At 41.1% G+C, this 20,173-nt stretch overlaps 1 protein-coding gene across 2 annotated transcripts in view; it reads right to left on the reverse strand.

The window, feature by feature from the left end:
- Positions 1–17,592, reverse strand: part of RapGAP1 (Rap GTPase activating protein 1) — a 486,157-nt gene extending 468,565 nt beyond the window's left edge. For both annotated transcript variants that reach the window (XM_067138544.2, XM_067138543.2), the window contains exon 1: positions 17,371–17,592. In XM_067138544.2, the coding sequence (XP_066994645.2) occupies positions 17,371–17,423 (53 nt within the window). In that variant the 5' untranslated portion in view covers positions 17,424–17,592. The remainder of the gene's footprint in view (positions 1–17,370) is intronic.
- Between the last annotated feature and the right edge of the window lie 2,581 nt (positions 17,593–20,173).

Consider the following 20,173-nt stretch of genomic DNA (forward strand, 5'->3'; position numbering starts at 1 on the left):
TGATTAAGATACACGGAAAGAAAAACAGAAAGAAAGAGAGAAAGAAAGAAAGAATGAATAGGTCAGAATTCTCTCAACATAGCATATTTTAACATTACGCTTTAGTAAAGAAGTAGGGCCTATGTCACAATTCTGTAGCCATATTTTTACAAATGTTATTAGATTAAAACAAAAATATATCTTTTTCTTAAAGTTTGGGTTTAAAAAAATGCAATTTTCAGGGATGTTTGCAGAATAAAACATTAAACATTCAGCCAAATGGATTTACATGCAATGCAATCTGATACCTAAATAAAGTCAAATGACGATTTCCACGATGATTTGAAAGGAAAACAACCGGTGACACACTACACAGTGAAAAACAATAAATAAGACCTTAATTGACACGCGAACGCGAGTCGGTAAAGGTTTGCCATCCCTGCTCTTGACGAAGGAACGGGAAGGGAATAATTATGTAATGTGGTCTTGAATTTTAACACTAAAATACTACAAAGATATTCAACACCAGAAGCTCCGTGACATACTTACATTTCCGGTAGAGCAGACAAGAAAACAACGACAGTGGTTTCTGCCGGAAACCACTAGGCCTATTTGCCACAAACTGTTCACAAAGAACGGCCATGCCATGGTCAATCCAACACAGAATGGGCACAGAGCAAATAATATCCGTGGGACTAACGACCGTGTGTAGGCATTATCACCATTTAGGGTGCCTGTATATCACTTTCGACGTTTCTTTTTACTGCACCAGATGGCAGAGAAAATCTCTGTCCGGCGACCTATGGCTGAATTCTCAATTCATTTTATCGGGTGAATACGAAATGTACCACCAGAGGTCTACAGACATCGTACATCATGTTGTACTGAACGAGCTCATTTCCGCCCTTCAAAAACTTGAGAATGAAGTGGCACAGATTTCTAGTTAACAAAAATGTTAAGTTTAATTTGCCACAAGCTGCAACTTTGCATGTCGCCGGAAGTTCTGATCATGGAGACGCTCTATTTTCGGCAGAGAATCGCGGAATAGCTTTGGCCGGTTCACACGTTCAGTTAATTTTCAGAGCCAGTATATGAGAGTCCCACGGCGAAAACTATGCCCCCCCCCCCTTTTTTTAATTTACAGTTTTTAACATCGCACTGACAGATAGGTCCTATGATGACGATGAGATAGGAAAGGCCTAGGTATGGGAAGGAAGCAGCCGTGGCATTAAGTAAGGTACACAGGGCTGCCGACGACTATGTCCTTTTTAGTCATCTGTTTCCGAGAATACTCGACGAGTTGGAAAATCTGTGTTTACTACACTGACGGTGAAAGGTGGTATTTTTTTCCAAATCAGGGAAGAAACCAAATCTTCGCTCGCTAATTTGGAAAATATTTAAATTAGCAATTTAGTGAGTAGGAAGGAGAATCTCTAACGTTAAGAAACGGTTCATTTTGGTATTTATTAGATATGTCCACCTCTGTGTGATTAGCTGCACCCCTGGAGGCCCGGGTTTGATTCCTGGCTCCGCCACGAAATTTGAAAACTGCTACGAGGACTGGAACGGGGTTCACTCAGCCTCGGGAGGTCAACTGAGTAGAGGGGAGTTCGATTCACACTTTCCGTGGTTTTCCACTTCTCCAGGCAAATGCCAGGATGGTACCTAACTTAAGACCACGGCCTCTTTCTTCCCTTTTCCTTCGCTCTCCCTTTCAATTTCCCATCCCCCCACAAGGCCCCTGTTAAGTATAGCAGGCGAGGCCGTCTGGGCGAGGTATTTGTTCTCCTCCTGAGTTCTATCCCGGACCAAATGTATCACTGCCCTTGAAGCGGTAGAGGTGGGATACCTCGCATAGTCCGGGGAAAACCAACCCTGGAGGATAAACTGATTAAATAAATAAATAAATAAATAAATAAATAAATAAATAAATAAATAAATAAATAAATAAATAAATAAATAAATAAATAAATAAATGAGTAAGATATATTATTTTCAACTTAGGAGAAAGCCGAAAGTACATTGCTTTCCACACTGACAGACTTAAAACTGTCAATCACTAATCAGCTGTTTCATCAATCCACGAACGCTCAGAAAAATGCGCATGGGAACGCAGGATGAATGGCTACGCCCAAAATAAGAACTGTCTCTACGATAAATGGATTTAGGAATGGCACTGGTCCTGAAATATATTTTATTGACAAGTTTATTCGCCTCGCTTTCTTCTTCATTCTCCATAGAGCAAATGATCGTTTGCGTCATATATTCCCCGTGAAATGCCAATTCCATTGTGTTTCAATATATTTTCGCATATATTGCCCTTGGAATGTCAAACCTTAACACAGTCAAATGTCTTTGTCGAAATGCATACATTAAGCGTCAAATGATCAATTTCCTTTGTCTAATTTTGTAACTAAGAGAATACTCTCAAGTTACCGGAAATTCAAGATCTTGTGTAATACAGTAATTGTTTTAATGATCGCGAGCCCTGACTGGAACTCGACAAATCTCATCTTCATGCAGGACAAAGTTTGTTTTACTTTCACCCAGCAGTGGGGAGCATGAACATGCTGAATGCTTATTAGCAAGACAAGAAGACAAATGGTCAGAGCACTCACAAATCAACACTTGTAGACTACCTGTCAGAGGAAGTTAGCGTAGGAAGGACGTAGTATAGCCTCTGAACTAATCGCGTAATAATTATACACACTCGCGATCAGGGCTGCCCAACCTCTACGCACAATGAAAATTACGCTATGCGGGCATCTAATTGTAGTATGAACAACAGTTGGAAAGATGATTCAATGGAGATGCAGGTTTGATTAATGCAGTAGTTAATTTCAATAATATATCCCACCCAAAATGTTATCTTCTGCGTATCACACCTCTTTAGGGCATGTTATTCATCACAAATTACCCAGACAATCAATTAAAAAACAAGGTGACCATAATGAAAATTAAGTTAGATACCAATGCCATCACAGGCTCCAGTATATTTTCTACAATCTTTAAGTCTGGGTCAGTTCTTTTATTAATAAATGAATATCAAGGAATCGAACCCGGGACCCCTGTGACCAATGGTCACGCTAACCACTTAGCCATGGAGCCGGATGAATGAATGAATGAATGAATGAATGAATGAATGAATGAATGAATGAATGAAGATCCCCATCTAGCAGCGAGGATAGGAATTTTGCCAGTCGCACTCCTTCGGGGCAATGATTAATGACTGACAGATGAAATGATTGGACAGGGAAAACCTGAGTAACTCCGCTTTATCCAGCACAAATATCATATGAAGTGACCCGGATTTTTCGACAGAACGAGCAAAGTTATTCAAGCACTTGTCATTCCTCGACGACGGAAAGTGGCGTCCTCTTCGTTGAACACCACTGACTGAACGTGTCTGTGTTCTCGTATCATTTCATCAATGGCACTAACGAATGCGTCGACGGCCACTCCACTCTTAGTCTTTCAACGCTGTTAGAAATCACTTTCTTTCCCTCTATACAGACAATTCCTCTGTGAATGTCGACCATTCAGCCAAAGAGTCGGACGACGCCGGAAGAAAATGTTCTATTTATGCGGGCATCCAGGGAATGCTATGCAACTCTTATTTTCTTTCAAACAAAATACTGTCAGGATGTGAAGGAAAGAAAGATTTCCTCCAGCCCCAAGTCATCATCTGGACATTATTCAAAATTGCTTCCTTATTTCTTTTATAGAAAGAGGAAAATGGCATAATAGCCATGAAATAGTACCTAAACTTTGAGAGCTCTATATAATTTAGTGTAATTAACTGTGACCCCTGTTTGGCGAAGTCCACGAACGTTGAACTTCAATGTAGTCAACTTTGTTCGCTCTGTCAGACAATGGTCTTTTTTTTTTTTAATAGGAGGCAAGGGGCGGAGAAAGAGGCCCCACCCTGATGCAGTTAATGTTGGCTATCAAATATTTCTAGTACAGTACAGTATTTCAGAATATAAGCGCGAAGACAGGGTAGACACAGTGTGGTGTTCTCAAATATGGCATAGAAATGGTTAACACGCCAACTTGAAAGGCTCTCTGGATGTGACAAATTTAACGCCGAATTCAACTCACAGGAAGGATGTAAAGGAGAGGGCGTATAAGTCTGTGGTAAGACCGCAGTTAGAAAATGGATCCAGTATACGGGACTTTCACCAGGACTACTTGATACGAGGACTAGAAAATATTCGAAGGAAAGCAGCATGGGTTGTTCTCGGTGATTTCCGACCAAGGAGTAGTGTTACTAAAATGCTGCATACTTTCGGTTGGGAAGAGTTGGGAGTAAGGAGACGAGATGCTTGACTATGTGGTATGTTCCAAACTGTAAGATGAGATTTGGCGTGGAATGACATAAGTAGAAGAATAAGCTTGAGTGGAGCTTTTAAAAGTAGGAACGATCATAATATCAAGTTGCAATTCTAGAGGACAAACTGTGGCAAATATTCATTTATAGGACGATGAGTAGGGGAATGGAATAAATTATCAAGAGAAATGTTTGAGATATTTCCAAGTTCTTTAAAAATGTTTAAGAAAAACAAGGTAAACAACTCGTAGGGAATCTGCCATATGGTCGACAGCCTTAAATGCGATTATTATTATTATTATTATCATTATTATTATTATTATTATTATTAGGGAGAGAATCCACAAGAGATAGCTGCCCTAGAACAAGGGGTACCGTACGGTAACAGCATCAAATAGATAATTTTCGCACTACTTACCTTAGGATAAAATGGTTTATATCTAGTTGAATTTTGAAATTCCCCTGTTGTACAGTTAGCCCCGATCAGGAAAGCTTTATTTTTCTTTGCATATACCATATAAATGGTGATTTAACATTGACAGTGATTCACGTAAAACATCTGAACATGCATCTTTTAGAAACGAAACAGGAATACCAAAACGAAGAAAGAAATTAACTAACCCCTGAAGGGCCATGTCCTACCAAGCGGCCGCTGCTCAGCCCGAAGGCCTGCAGATTACGAGGTATCGTGTGGTCAGCACGACGAATCCTCTCGGCCGTTATTCTTGCCTTTCTAGACCGGGGCCGCTATCTCACCGTCAGATAGTTCAATTCTAATCACGTAGAGTGAGTGGACCTCCAACGAGCCCTCAGATCCAGGTAAAAATCCCTGACCTGCCAGGGAATCGAACCCGGGACCTCCGGGTAAGAGGCAGGCACGCTACTCCTACACCACGAAGCCGGCAAAGAAAGAAATTAACTTAATTTTGTGACAGATCCTCGCGCAATTATTTACAGTGTGTGTATAATCGTTACTACTATTTTGTTTCAACAGAAAATTACTATTTGTCCTAAAGCACAAATAGAAAAATGGAACATACAATATACAGACAGACAGGCTAATTTTTTTACAGTCTGGAGTTATAGTACTTGGCACCGTTCTATTCTATTTTTTTGAAAGGCTCATCACTGCTGCCAACTTGACTAGTGATATACCGTACTGAAATCACGAGATATAACCATCAAAAAACTAATCTCAATGTATGTACCGGTATCAATAATGGAGGTTCCCTCACCCAAGTAAATGGTAAATCAAGATATTCTTAATTAAGTCTGTTTTCAAGCTCAATGATGAAATAAACACACTCAAATTAATGTTATATATTTCTGCCTATACGCATTACTATAATCGTATTCTTCGGGGTTTGCGAGGTCTAAATAATTCAGCTCCCTTCTTGAAATTTGCTATTACGTAATGGACTTACCGCTGTAATAATATATACAAGTAAGTACTATATATTGCATGTACATAACCCGTAAGCCCATAAGAATACACAAAGCCTAAGTCTGCAAATCGCACCAAATTCGTGACAAGACAAGACAAGGTTAGGTTAGATTAGGTTGATAACGAAATGTCCTTCCATTTCAACTGAATTGATCTTTATAGAGGAGGTAACGTTGCTTTCCTATTCGAAGGAGTTCTTACATATTCTTTTTCTTGCTTCTTATACATCCTAGTTGAATTGTATGTAGACGAATTGGGCGAAATAAGACCGTATTAATAATAACATACTGCGTTCGTCATTTAGCACCAACTATGTTATTAAATGCATTATTGGAACATGCCTAAATTCTACTTACATGGCATTATCCGAACATATTTACAATCCTACAGAAAAAGAAAATATGCTTTATTTATACTCGCAAATGTGACACTAGTGATTTTCATAGCACGCCAGTGGCAATAAGTTTATTCTCGCAAGTCACGAAAAAAGTCATGACTACATTGCGCCAACCTGGAAGATTAACGATGACTAAGACGTCGTATCGGCAAGTAGGGTTCCTAAACTGTATGGTTAGCGACAGTGAATCAAATCAAACAGCCAGAAAGTAATTATAAATAACTACCTTCATTATTAACAGGGGAGCTTACATGGCGTGGAGTATAACGATGGTTCATGGTAACTAGACCATGGCAGAGAACAAGCATGCGCTATAGGGCAGTTGATAACGCTCTTCGTGCGTCGATTTCGTCCAAGTAGGCTCTATGGAAAAAACGTGTTCTACGTTGGCAAGTGAAGTGCACAACTGAATTGGCTGCACGCAACGGACGCCCCATAGCGAAAGCGAGAACTAGAGCCTTCACACTGAAGGACGCTTAGAAGCCAGGCCTGCCGGTCATGCGTTACGAGTACACAAAAACGCAAGGCAGCCCCTAAATTATCATCTTCGAGTGGTCTGGTTGGAAACAATAGCATACTGTAAAATTCATTTTCCGTATTGATCAAGAAATATTTGCAGACACCTGATAAGATATGAGGTGAAGCTTACGCTCCGCTTACTCTTCCATGAACATGAGTCATACGTAGCTCGTAAAAAGTGCGCGGGTAGAGAAAGAGGTATGTAGAGCAGGAGTGTTCCTTACGTTAAGATGATAATGACGCAACACGAAGGTGCATAAGAGATTATCCCACAGAAAGCATCTGTGACGAATGTGTTCGCCAGTGCTCGGCACGGAGTTAGAAGAGAAATGTCAGTTCGCCCACCATTGACGGTTTTTCGTCCGGAACCGAGTGCGTCAATCCAATGAATATCCCTCCTAAGACTTTTCAAAAATGAGACTGAACCTGAACAAAGGTGCAGATGAATATGTTTGAAGAAAGATCACAAAACGGATCAAGATCGGAACTCCACTTGCTACAAACGTGCCTGTTTTGCCAATCAGAAATAGCAAAGTTATCATTTCTTTTGTTTATACTTATTATAGCCTCCGTGTTTAAACGGCCTAACATCCAGGTCATCGGCCTCTAATGGTACGAAATGAGACGAAATGTAATGACAATTCAAAAGTTCAAAATCACCCACTGACCAGAATTCAAAACGTGATGAAGAATGAATGGGTGAATATGAATTTAAAACAATCAGTGGATCCGACCCGCAATGCCTACATTCCCAGATACTGTATGTGTATGTATGTTTAGTCCTCAGCCTGAAGGCTGGTTGGATCCTCAACAGCTCCGCCATCAGCTGTCATAGATGGCCTAGGCATCACTGAAGAGGCGTACTAGGGAAATAAGGAGTGAGATAGTTTCCCGTTGCTTTCCTCACCGAGCCAGAAGTTGCTATTACATATCAGTCTGCCAAGCCCACTGAAATGCACGCACCAACCGACCCTATGAGCATTATTTTCACACCATTCATAGCAGGGACTGGCTGCAGAAGGAATGTCATTACTAGCATCACTCATACCTCAGTCACTTTCATTTTGTCAAAGCCAAGGATAAAGCTGAGACATCAATGAAAGTAACAAGATTGCTCTAGCCCACACCAGAAGACATAGTGCACTGTAAACACTAGGTCCCGCCAACAAAGGCATTCCCAGATACTAGCGTAAACAATAGTTTTACTGACCAATCGACTGTTTCTAAAGCACAATCCTGAATCTATGATGCTTGTTGTCTGAAGGGGTCCAAAATCCAGGTCATCGGACCCTCACAATGGTACTTATCGTTAGTAAAGTAGAACCATGGCATTTGTCATGTTGCGGTACTAATCAAAAGTAGCGTAGACTCGCGTAGACACATTATGGTACTACTAAGAGGTAATGCAGACCTGTGGTGTTCCTCACATAGTGGTCACTAATCACAGGCAACGCAGACCCACGGTGTCGCTCATATAGTGGTACTAATTACAGGCAACGTAAGCCCGTGATGTTCCGCGTGTAGTGGTATTTATCACGGGGACTGTAAATCCCACCCTGATTCACACACTGTTGCTACTAATCACAAACCTATTGTGTACCTAACATAATGGTACTACTCCCTGAGTGATGGTACTAATTACAAGTAGTCTCACGGTTCACATTTGATCATCCCTTGGTCGCCCTTTACGACAGGCAGGCGATACCGTGGGTGCATTCTTCGTCTGCATCTCCCACCCACAGGGGTTTTGTGTTTGGTCCGCGAGAGCTATTTCATTTCGCTCAAGTCCGCCCGTATTCACCAAAGTCAGTTACTTTTGCTGTTATCCTGGATTTCCAAAACTCGGATAACGCTCGCTTCTGTATCCACCACAGAATTTACTATCTCAGTTTACCAGAACTAGGTTTTCGTTTCAATCTGAATTTTACATTTTTCATACTGACTCGTGGAAAACAAATAACTACTTGTTGCCGCCACTATCGAAATATACATACATACATACATACATACATACATACATACATTATCATTACAGATTGTTATGACTTTCAGCGTTCAGTCTGCAAGCCTCTGTGAATTTACTAAATGTCGCCATAATCCTCTATTTGCAACTAGTGTTGTGGCCTCATTCATTTCTATACCTCTTATACAGGGTCTTTATTTATGCTTGGAAGGGACTTTATAGCTCGAACTTGGCCGCCGATAGCAGGTCGCTACCGGCCGCTGGCGCGCGCGGTTTCCGGCACTCTGCAGTTGTTGAGGGCCGAGCTCCGAGATAGTAGGGTGTTCAATGAAGCTACTGCGTACTGTATGTCGTATTGTATAGTGTGTTATTGTGATTGTGTATAGTGCTGTAATGTATGTGAAATATTCGTTACGTGAACGTGTATATATCTGCATAATACTTACATTAAGTGCAGAAAATCGTGCGCTAGGACAAGACAAAAGTTTCGAGCGAAATTTCCAGGGAGACCCATTCCTGTCAATCCGACAATGAAACAACTGGCCAAGAGATTCAAACCAACAGGTTCAGTAAACAATAAAAATAGACTAAAGGTCGTTATCTCCTTACTGAAGCGTGTTTGGTACGAGGATCATAAGTAAAAATCTGTGGCCCCATCGTAGCCCAGATTTAACGGCATGTGATTTTTATTTATGGGGAATGTTAAAAGATGTAGTTTATGGGAACAACCCTCACACACCAGATGAACTTAAAGACGATATAAGAGTTGCATTTGCATCCATCAGTGCTGAAGAACTTTGTAGAGTAACCGGAAACTTCATTAGGAAATGCCGATTATTTTGGCAGCGCATGGGGAACATTCTCAGCATAAACTGTAAACATGGTGAGTAAAATGCATGATAATGATTTTGAGCACCGTATTCTGCCGTACATACGCACGCGCGGTAGCCGGCAACTGAACCGTCACTGGCGGCCAAGGTCGAGCAAGAAAGTCCCTTCCAAGCATAAATAAAGACCCTGCATATCTTTAAATCGTTACAAACTGAGTCTAACCATCGTCGTCTTGGTCTCCCTCTACTTCTCTTACCCTCCATAACAGAGTCCATTATTCTCCTCGGTAACCTATTCTCCTCCATTCGCCTCGAAATATAAACAACTTTTTGATTACATTTCGGGTTTGCAAATAATTGATCATGAGTGATGTCCGCTATTGACCAGAGACGAAGAAAGAAGCCTAATATGACGTTCCGAGCGAAAGAATTGTTACTGAATTCGGTGGCAGAAAGTATTAACATCATAGGGAATAAGAACATAAATCATAGCCTACCACACATGGTACAGCGTATTTCACTCAAACAACAGGCTAATACTCCTTAGTTCTTCATAAAAAAGCCAACCAGTCGTATACCGTACAAGATATAAGCTACAATCGAGAATTCATCTTAGGCCTACCTGTGTGTTGGGAATTTCAAGGTTATGTTCAGTGTCGAAGCATTAGATAACCTAAAACGCGTTTCAAAATCAGTGTTATCGTAGCCCTCAAAGTACGTAGCGTGTTCTTATCCACCTAGACCGTTGTATTGCATAATTTTTGTCACATTCCTGGTCGTTGTGATTTTCTCTATCAGTTCAATATTCCAACATTTCTTCGGAAAAATTTTAAACCGAGACAATACCCGTTATCCGAGATGATGTTGGTGAATACAAATGTAACTGTTATCTCTCTTTTCTTAGTTTTAAACCTAGATAAAAAGGCTTTTACTCACCACGATACCGATGTAGGGGGCAGATAATTATGCTGTTTCACCGTTTGACAAAACAAATAACTAGTTCCTAAAAGGAAACCAAGCTTTATTTTTCACCGACTGAGAATAACAACTCAACCTGTTTACTTTAGATTATGTTGAGTTTTTACGCACAAATCTCTTGCAAAACATCCGTCGTAAAAGGTGAACACACCTGTTTTCCTTTCCTTCCGAATACTGGAAAGTGCTTGCCAATCTTATCTCAATGTATTGCGAGATTCAATGACACAACTGTTCGTTCTATAAAACGAGGAGGCAATCGATACCAAGAACTATCGATCAGCAGAGTTTAAACACAATTAATTTGATTTCTTCTTCTACCATGTCCTTATTGGATGTCGGCTGTCATCAGGACGATCTGGTTCTTGTTCTCAGCAAGTGCAGTTCTCTTCTGGTATGGCCTAGACATTTTTGTTACTTTTATTGACCTGTGTCAGTCTCATCCTCGGCTCTGACAACAAGAACGCGATTGAGGTATGAGCGATGCTAAGGAATACCACTCCTTACCCAGCCAGTCCCTGTTATGGTGTAAAAAGATCGCTCTTCAGAGTCGATTGGTGCGTGCATTTCAGTGGCTTGGCAGACCGAAATGTAATAAATTCTAGCTCAGTGAGGAAAGCAACGGGGAACTAGCTCACTCCTTATTTCCCGCATGCCACTTCAATGACACCTAGCCTATCTTTGACAGCTGATCGCGGAGCTGTTGATGATTAAACCAGCCTTCGAGTTGAATACTCAACATACATACATCATGTCTACCAACACGGTCAAGAAAGCCAAGCGATAGGCCTACGGCTGAGGATATACAGTGTCGCCAAAAAGTTTAGGGACACCCATATTTTCAGACTTACCGGTAGTTCATGACTTATGAATTTTTTTGTCTTTTATGACCACCCAAAATCGACCTTGATTTTGAAGAAACAAAACAATACGATTAAAAAGCCATCCAACAATACATACTGATTGTTACGTGGTTGCTAGGCGATAACACCCTTAAAATGACCCCTGTTAGATGGTGTTAAAAGAGCTCTTACTCATTTTGCCATCATTTTAGTAAAATTTCAATTCCTGTAAATTGTAGGCCTAATGGCACTGACTTTTGAACTGCTGCAACTTTTGAACGGAGGCAGTTAACGCGATGACGTTTTCACGGATGGATTCCTTGTGTTGCAGTAGCTGGGGGAGCTCACTGCGCGCACAATCATCAGCTCACAGGTGTTCATACCTGGAACCTAACTGTTCGCTCAGCTATTTACGATTTGAAATTTTACTAAAATTATGGCAAAATGAGTAAGAACTCCTTTAACACCTAACAGGGGTCATTTTAAGGGTGTTGTTACCGCCTAGTAACCACGCAACAATCAGTATGCATTCTTGGGTAGCTTTTTAATTGTATTATTTGTTTCTTTATTATCAAGGTCAATTTTGATTGATCATAAAAGACAAAACAAATCATAACACATGAACTATTTGAGTTACAATCTTCAAATTTTCAACCAAACATGATTTTAGAGTACTTTATATCAGTTGTACTTAAAATAAATCATAAGTTTAAAAGTATCGGGACACACTGTTCAAGTCTGAAATATACGGGTGTCCCTAAACGTTTTGGTAACACTGTAGTCAAGCTGACCACGAAGTACCGAAGTACCTGCAGGCCATCCGCTGGCGGAATTTTGTCCCGTAAGCTTTCTTTCACGTGAAGGCACCTTCACATAAAACCGAACTGAGACGGGATCGAACCCGCCAGCTTAGGCTCAGAAGGCCGCCGTTCTACCGTCGGAGTTACTCAATCATGCCAACTTCTTTCCTTGACGAAACCATACATTAACCTATAGGAGCACCGAGCGAGTTGGCCGTGCGGTTAGGGTCGTGCAGATGTGAGCTTGCATTCGGGAGATAGTGGCTTCGAAAACCACTGTCGGCGGCCATGGAGATGGATTTCCGTTTGTTTCCCACTTTCACACTTTAATTCAGGTCACGGCAGCTTCCTTCCCACCCCTAGCCGTTTCATATCCCTTTGTCGCCATAAGACCTATCTGTGTCGGTGCGACGTAAAGCAAAGAATAATGTTTGTTTGTCCAACCCTTGTCCCGTTTCTCTACGGGTTCGGGTATGAGGTGCGATGAATTTGTCGTAGCGGGTTTTAATGACCGGATGCCCTTCCTGACGTCAACCTCATCAGAGGAATAAATGAGATGAACGTGAAGTATGATAGTAGGAAGGGAGGGGGTGAAACCCAGTGCCGGCTAATAGCCTACTCCTGACGAAAGGGTTCTGCTAAAGGATTAACGTCCCCATCCGACGGACGGGTCACCATCATCAGCGTCAAATGCCCTCACTGTATATGGACACTGCGGACAGGTTTGGAATTTAATCCAGGCTTTTGGCACGCAATCTGGTGATTAGATATTGTATACCACCACTTCTTGACGGCCAACATTCTGATAGTGATTTTTTCTGACCAACGGGACTCGAACCGGTTAATCACGGTATCAGACCGTATAGACTTAAACGCTTTAACGATCATGGCCACCACGCGGGCTAAACCAAATAACAATAATAATGATAATAATAACATATAGGAGTACTTCATGTACACTAGCTGAAGTGTGTTATTAGAACTTAAACAGTATAACACAAAAAAAGAAGTAAGAATAAAAATGCTGGACTGCCTCAGTCTTACGGAAACGGAAGAAAGTCAAGAGAGAAGAATTACCATCACCTGTCCTCATTACACACGATTGCCCTTGTATCGTTCCTTAAGTAATTTATTACATATTTATGAGGCGATAATGGAGTGGCGCGTGTATGGCCATCAATAGGTAATGGCCGAGGGACAACAAGAACAGATCTCAAGGTTCGTTATTAGAATGCTACTGCCAGGGGGTAGTGATGCTGAATTATTATTATTATTCTAGTGATTATCAAACAAGGAATAATCTATGTAGCGGCCGATGACGTAGATGCTAGGCCCCTTTAAAGAAGAAGCATCATTACCATCATCATGAGCCTAAGAATGATAGATGTTTGGACAGAAGTACACAAATATTTCCAGATACTGAATGTGACTTGACAGAATATGATTATGTTCTTTTAAGAACATAACATAGCATTCTTTGCTTAATACTGTGTTCGAGAGAGTAAAAAGCTATCAATAAATCACACGAACAGAGTCTCGCAAAATCAATTCAATATGATGCGCAGGCGGGAACTTCAGTAGTGAAGTTAAAAGTGTTCACCGAAAAATCTAGGCATAGTAACTAACAAAGTCACTATTAGAAGATCCGTTGCAACAGGCTGTCAATACAGGCGCATGGAATATTTTGAAAGTTACGGTACTTGGAATTGTACGACAAATAATTGTGCCAAATACGGACGGCTGAAAGTAGAGATGAATGCAGCCCAGAGAATACTGGAGTGTCATGTAGTTAGTATTGTCTGGTTTTCTTGTCTCTCATAGATCAAACAGCTCAACAGTTGAGCTCTTGAGGCCGAGTGAGACCGTTCCACCTTCGGCCAAAGATTAAAATCCTTGGAGGAGCCAGGGATCGAACAGGCTGCTTATACACCACAGAACTGTCTTATAGCCTCATATAGCCTATGAGATTTATTGTGTATAATAATGTCTAGACGTTCTATTTGTTGGCAGAATACAAAATTAAGCAGTGGTCAGATTTATTTTAAAGATCGCATTCATACCTTTCACGGTATTTACAGTATATTCATAGTGTATCTTCTGATACAGGCCAGAAGAAGAATGTTATTTTTCGGAGGTCTGTATTTGGCTGATGAGGTACGAGCGACTACCTCTTATACTGCAATCCCTGCGATAACTAGTATGTAAGTATTGCTCATACGGTCGGTTAGTGCGTGTATTTTAGTGGGTTCGGTGGACTGTTATGTTCTAGCAGCTTCTAGCTTGGTGAGGAAAACAATGGGAAATTAATGCACCCCTCAGTTCTCCAGCACAACTTTCGCAGTGACGCCCAGGCTATCTGCAGTACAATTGGAACTGAAAGCAATCCAACTAACTTTCGTAATGAGGACTCAACATAATAACTCATGATAATATATTTCCAATTGATGTGATATAGCAACTCTAGAATTACGGTATTGCAGATTTTTAAGAGTTGCCAGAGAGTCTGAATTTGATCCTATCCTGGTGTCACTTGCAAGCAGATCAGTCTGTAAAATGCCAATCGGCTGAACTGCCACAGCAGCCATGCCGCTTCGTTTCCTGGCTGCCCATTCATTAAGAGAGCAATAAAGGCACACCACCTAACCAAAACACCCCTACCCCCACTACACAGTCTCCCAATCACCCCACCAACGAACCCAGGACCAACCAACATCCCCCTCCCTCCCAACCAAGAAGCATATACTGTATAATAATTTACACACCAATATTAAACCTACTCTCATCCCACAATAGACTACCCCCATCTACCCAGCACAACAGTCAACAGACTCACCACACCCCCAGCCAAGAACCAATACCCAGCCAAGTAAAACCATGTTTTCACTTCCTAACTTACCTTCCTTCTAGCCTTAATTCCATGCCACTCTCACAAAACAGTAATCATCACCACCATTACTGAAGCAAATCCATCCTCAACCTTGAAGCACTAGAATACAGGTAACCGAGGCAGGCGCACATCAAATGCTACTTACAAAATTTATGCTGCTTTTTCAGAATTTAACATCTGCACACTCACATTAAAGTAAATGTGTCAGTCTACGGAAATGTGACAGTCACTGCGAAACAACACTGTACAGTCCCGTTGCGGTACCTAGGCAACATTGGGTGTGGTCGGTACCTGGATGGGTGACCACCCAAGGCTGCCACATACCGAAACGCATTGTACGCTGCGCCAGACATCACAAACAATGCTCGGACACCCTGGTAAACAGCTGTCAAAATGTTACTCACACTTAACGTTTTAACCACATCATATTGTATGACACCTTAAACGTCTTTAAAACACCAAAATCGCACATGTATAAACTGCATGAAAGACCGACAGACGAGCGCAATTAACCGCACCGGTATCGGTACGTCACACACCACCTATCTCTCCGGAGACAGGTGGATTATACGGATCACCAGCGCGCTAATCGGCTGTACTTCGTAGAACTATCCGGTCCCATGAACGATACTAACATTTACCGTGTTGTTTTGCTTTTATCATCAGCATGTGCAGATGCATCTTGACAGTATTAGAAGTCAGGACTCAATGCAGGGGTATTTTCAGTTCGATATAAAGTAAGTATTGCATTCATCATCTTAAAAATAGAAAATTATTAGCATCTATTTCCTTTACTTCCCATTTAAATGGGTGCATGTCAAGCCTTTGAGTTCACCTGCATGAATATGCATAGGACATAGCATTTCTTACTGCGGAGCATGGGAACACTTTTCCCTTCTACACACAGGGGCAAGGCGAACTCGACTAATAAAATATTGCTCTATTAACAATCTACTTGCCTTAAAGAGAATATACTGACCGACAGGTTAATAATAATAATAATAATAATAATAATAATAATAATAATAATAATAATAATGAAGGAGTTAATTGTACCAAGAAAGCGAAAGATAGAGTCAGTGGAGAAAAGACGACTCAAATTTTATGGAAATCTGTTCAGAACAGACGAGAAGAGGCTGACAAAACAGATTTTTAAAACACTTGGCAATAGACCTAAAGTTTCCGACAAGTGGTTCAGTGAGGTAAGAAAGGATCTTGAGCAGTCTGTATTAAATCGGGAAGATATCCTAAACCGAACAAATTATAGATCAGCGATCGACAGGTTCAGAGGATTCCATGCCGAACAGAAACTGAATAGGGAATGGACAGAGGAAAGAAGACAGTCTGCCAGAGAAAGAATACAAAGGTTTTGGGCTGCAAAAAAGGCTTCCAGTAATGTGTGATAGTTGCTTAAAGTGGTCTCAAATGGCCGTAAACAAATATAATAATAAAAAAATAATATCATGGACACGACTAAGTTCAAGAATTTTGCCCCGACAAATTAATCCTCGTGCCGGTAAATCTGTTTACACGGGTTTCTTAAGCGCCCTTAAACGTCAAACAACGACGCCGGTTGTCAGCTGTGAGCTTGCATCCGGGAGATAGTAGGTTCGAATCCCACTATCGGCAGCACTCAAGATGGTTTTCCGTGGTTTCCCATTTTCACACCAGGCAAATGCTGGGGCTGTACCTTAATTAAGGCCACGGCCGCTTCCTTCCAACTCCTAGGCCCTCCTTTCCCATCGTCGCCATAAGACCTATCTGTGTCGAAGCGACGTAAAGCTCCTAGCAAAAAAAAAAAAAAAAAAAAAGACGACGCTGATACCGCTGATGCGCACCTACCGAAATACATACGACGAAAAGCCATTCTGTATTTCTGTCATGAACTCACGTTTCAATCAACTGATTAATTAATCAGTCGTTAAAATATATATTTTTTTGGAACAGCAAGATTTTTGTGTTACGAGATTGTCAATGCCATGATCATAGCCACCGGAGTTTCTGAGTTTTACCGGGCAGTCATACCATGGAGTGACTTCTCATTTTAAAAACCCCATAAGCACTGGCCAGGGTTCGAACTGTGGCAACCTTGGTTATAAGCCAGTGACTATGTCACTCGGCTATCACGCCCCCATATTGCAATTGGACATAGGGTATTTTATTTCCAAAACCGTCCAGTGCCAAATTTTGGCATCAATGAAACAATACACGGCATGTCAGCTTTTTTGAATTTGATATTTTGGTCACGAATTCCATCAAATGATAGCAGTCCAATGTAAACATTACAATGTTAAAAAAATAATCCAACCCTTTGCATTAAAATAATGGTGACACATTTTATTCAATGGCAGGGACGCAGCTTCTAGCTATAAACTTAGGTTTAGGGAAAATTGAAAAGACGCACCGTTTCCGAATCAGCGTGTAGGATTCACGACGTCCCGTCGTCGAGAACTTCATGGCGCATGCGCCAAACAGGGGTCGGCGTCGATGTCGTATGAGACGCCGACTGCTGTCAGTAGGAAAGAGGCGGGTATGAGCCGCCTGAACAGATCCTCGTCTGATATCCAGTGCTCTCACTCTGCCATCACTTCACCACACTTCACTCGCACCACTACACAGCACCGACACGCACACCACACTGACTGCAGGGCCAGCCTGTTCTCTCCTCCAGCGAGGGCCCTCCTAGCGGCCACTCACAGTACTAAACACTCCGCAGATGTTACATATGGGAGAGTTCTATAAAATTTACATGCCAAGTTGGTCTGACGTAAGCTCGCTAGCTGTCATATGTTCACTAGTTAACTTCTAATGGCTCATTCATGTTTTCTTGTTGTGTAGTTCCCCAGACACACTCCCTACCGATTGCCAACGATACATGCATTCGCCCCCGCGAGCAAATATGGTAGCTACGTTTAATGTAGACTTACGTTCCCCGACAACGGGACGGTGAAAAGAAAAATTTTACTGTTTGGACAGAACGCGTTTATTAACTTACGATTAAGTTTAATGTCTCCTCAAGAGGAGGAGCCTACCTGCTGTAAAATATCCATAGTTCTAGCCCTTCGGCCAAGCATCTCCATCTGAAAACATCCTAGTGGTATGAGCTACGAATTTTAGGTAAACATAATAAAGTATGGAAATATATTCTTTATTTATTCCTAAAAATTACAATCCTCTTCTTAATCATCGGTATGTCGTCGATTAGATTAGCAGTTGGCTTTTTCTACCACTACGAGTGCCAATGTGAGTCAATGCAGGGTTACACTTGAATACTTACAACTACATTTGGTGTGAATATCTTTCAAAAAATCAAAAACGCCTGAGGGTATTGAACCAAGGAACGCATTACAGAAAGAATTATGTAAATAAGTTAATTTGGCTAGGATTTGAATCAAAAAGAAAACTACCGGGCGAGTTGGCCGTGCGCGTAGAGGCGCGCGGCTGCGAGCTTGCAGCCGGGAGATAGTAGGTTCGAATCCTACTATCGGCAGCCCTGAATATGGTTTTCCGTGGTTTCCCATTTTCACACCAGGCAAATGCTGGGACTGTACCTTAATTAAGGCCACGGCCGCTTCCTTCCAACTCCTACGCCTTTCCTACCCCATCGTCGCCATAAGACGTATGTGTCGGTGCGACGTAAAGCCCCTAGCAAAAAAATGAAAACTAGTAAAGAACCAAGCGATTTAAGGCAGGTTTTTTTCGGAAATGATTTTTTATTTTTTATTTTGATAGAACGATTCAAGACTCACAATTTGAAACATTTTTGGGCCCTTTAGCTCTTCAACTTTTGGAACAATGAGGAATTTGCTTAATTTTACGTTTTACGTAGAGGCTATAGGGACCCCCTACTTTGTCTGCTAACAAATGTTTTCATCTTTTAAAAGATAAAAAGATCTGAAACGGAGTTTTCATGAAATAGCGCTCAAAGTAAGGCAAAATTTGTGCTAAATATGTGACGTCACACGCATAGTCTGTTACAAGATGGCGCTGTATTGACTCACGCGCTCAGTTGGAGGATAGTTGCCGTTGTATAGAATAACAAATTTTATTAATGGAGAAGAAAGATTGACGTTTACTGATCGTACTTTCACTCGTAATATTACTCCCGAACTCCTAAATTGTGTCTCTTATTTCTCATATTACAGACCCATACTACACCGAGTTATAACCCACATTCCAAGTGTACCAGGATCTAGTGAATAAAAGTTATTATCCACATAATATTTGTCCTTTATTTCTAATAAGTAAGTCTACAAAACCCTCAAAAAACATCTGGTCGTTACAACAGTGACTGCCTACCAAATAAACAAATAAACAAACAAACAAACAAATAAATAAATATTTATTTTGCCTGGCTGAGTAGCTCAGACGGTAGAGCGCTGGCCTTCTGGGCCCATCTTGGCAGGATCGATCCTGGCTCAGTCCGGTGTTGTTTGAAGGTGCTCGAATACGTCAGCCTCCTGCCGGTAGATTTACTGGCACGTAAAATAACTCCTGCGGGACAAAATTCCGTCACCTCGGAGTCTTCGAAAACCATAAAAATGAAGTTAGTGGGACGTTAAAACAATTATTATTATTATTATTATTATTATTATTATTATTATTATTATTATTATTATCTTTACTTTTTAGTTAAATAAGATATCCTACATGCAAGGTTTTGATATACTGAAAATCTTAAACATATTTAATCTGTACCAAACTGATAAATACGTTATTTATGACGCCATTTAATATGATGCAAATAAAAACAGATACATAATGAATTTTAGCGCCAACGAACAACTTCATATAAAATCATTAAGCAAGCAAATAAATCTTGTCCTAACTTGTCAACTTCAACATCTTATACAGAGGTCTAGTAAGGTGTATGGCATCCATGACATCAGGTGACAGCTTGGCACTTTCGTGGTATATTTCCTATGAGATTCTGGATTTCCTTTTGGGGGGTGTTCTTCCATTCTTTCTTTAGAGCATCTCCAAGTTGCTGCAGGGTTTGTAGAGGTTCAGGTGGATTCCTGACTTTGTTGTCTAGAAGATCCCATAGGTGTTCAATTGGGTTCAGGTCCGGGCTAATCACTGGCCACTCCATTACCTCAGTTTTATTCTGCCTTAGCAAATACCTTGTGACAGCCGGGGAATGTGCTCTGACATTCTGAATATGCAGAGATCTAGGGTCTACTCCAGTGGTAGAAGGAACTGCATGT

This window comes from Anabrus simplex, chromosome 1 (genome assembly GCF_040414725.1).
Source record: "Anabrus simplex isolate iqAnaSimp1 chromosome 1, ASM4041472v1, whole genome shotgun sequence".
NCBI lineage: Eukaryota > Metazoa > Arthropoda > Insecta > Orthoptera > Tettigoniidae > Anabrus > Anabrus simplex.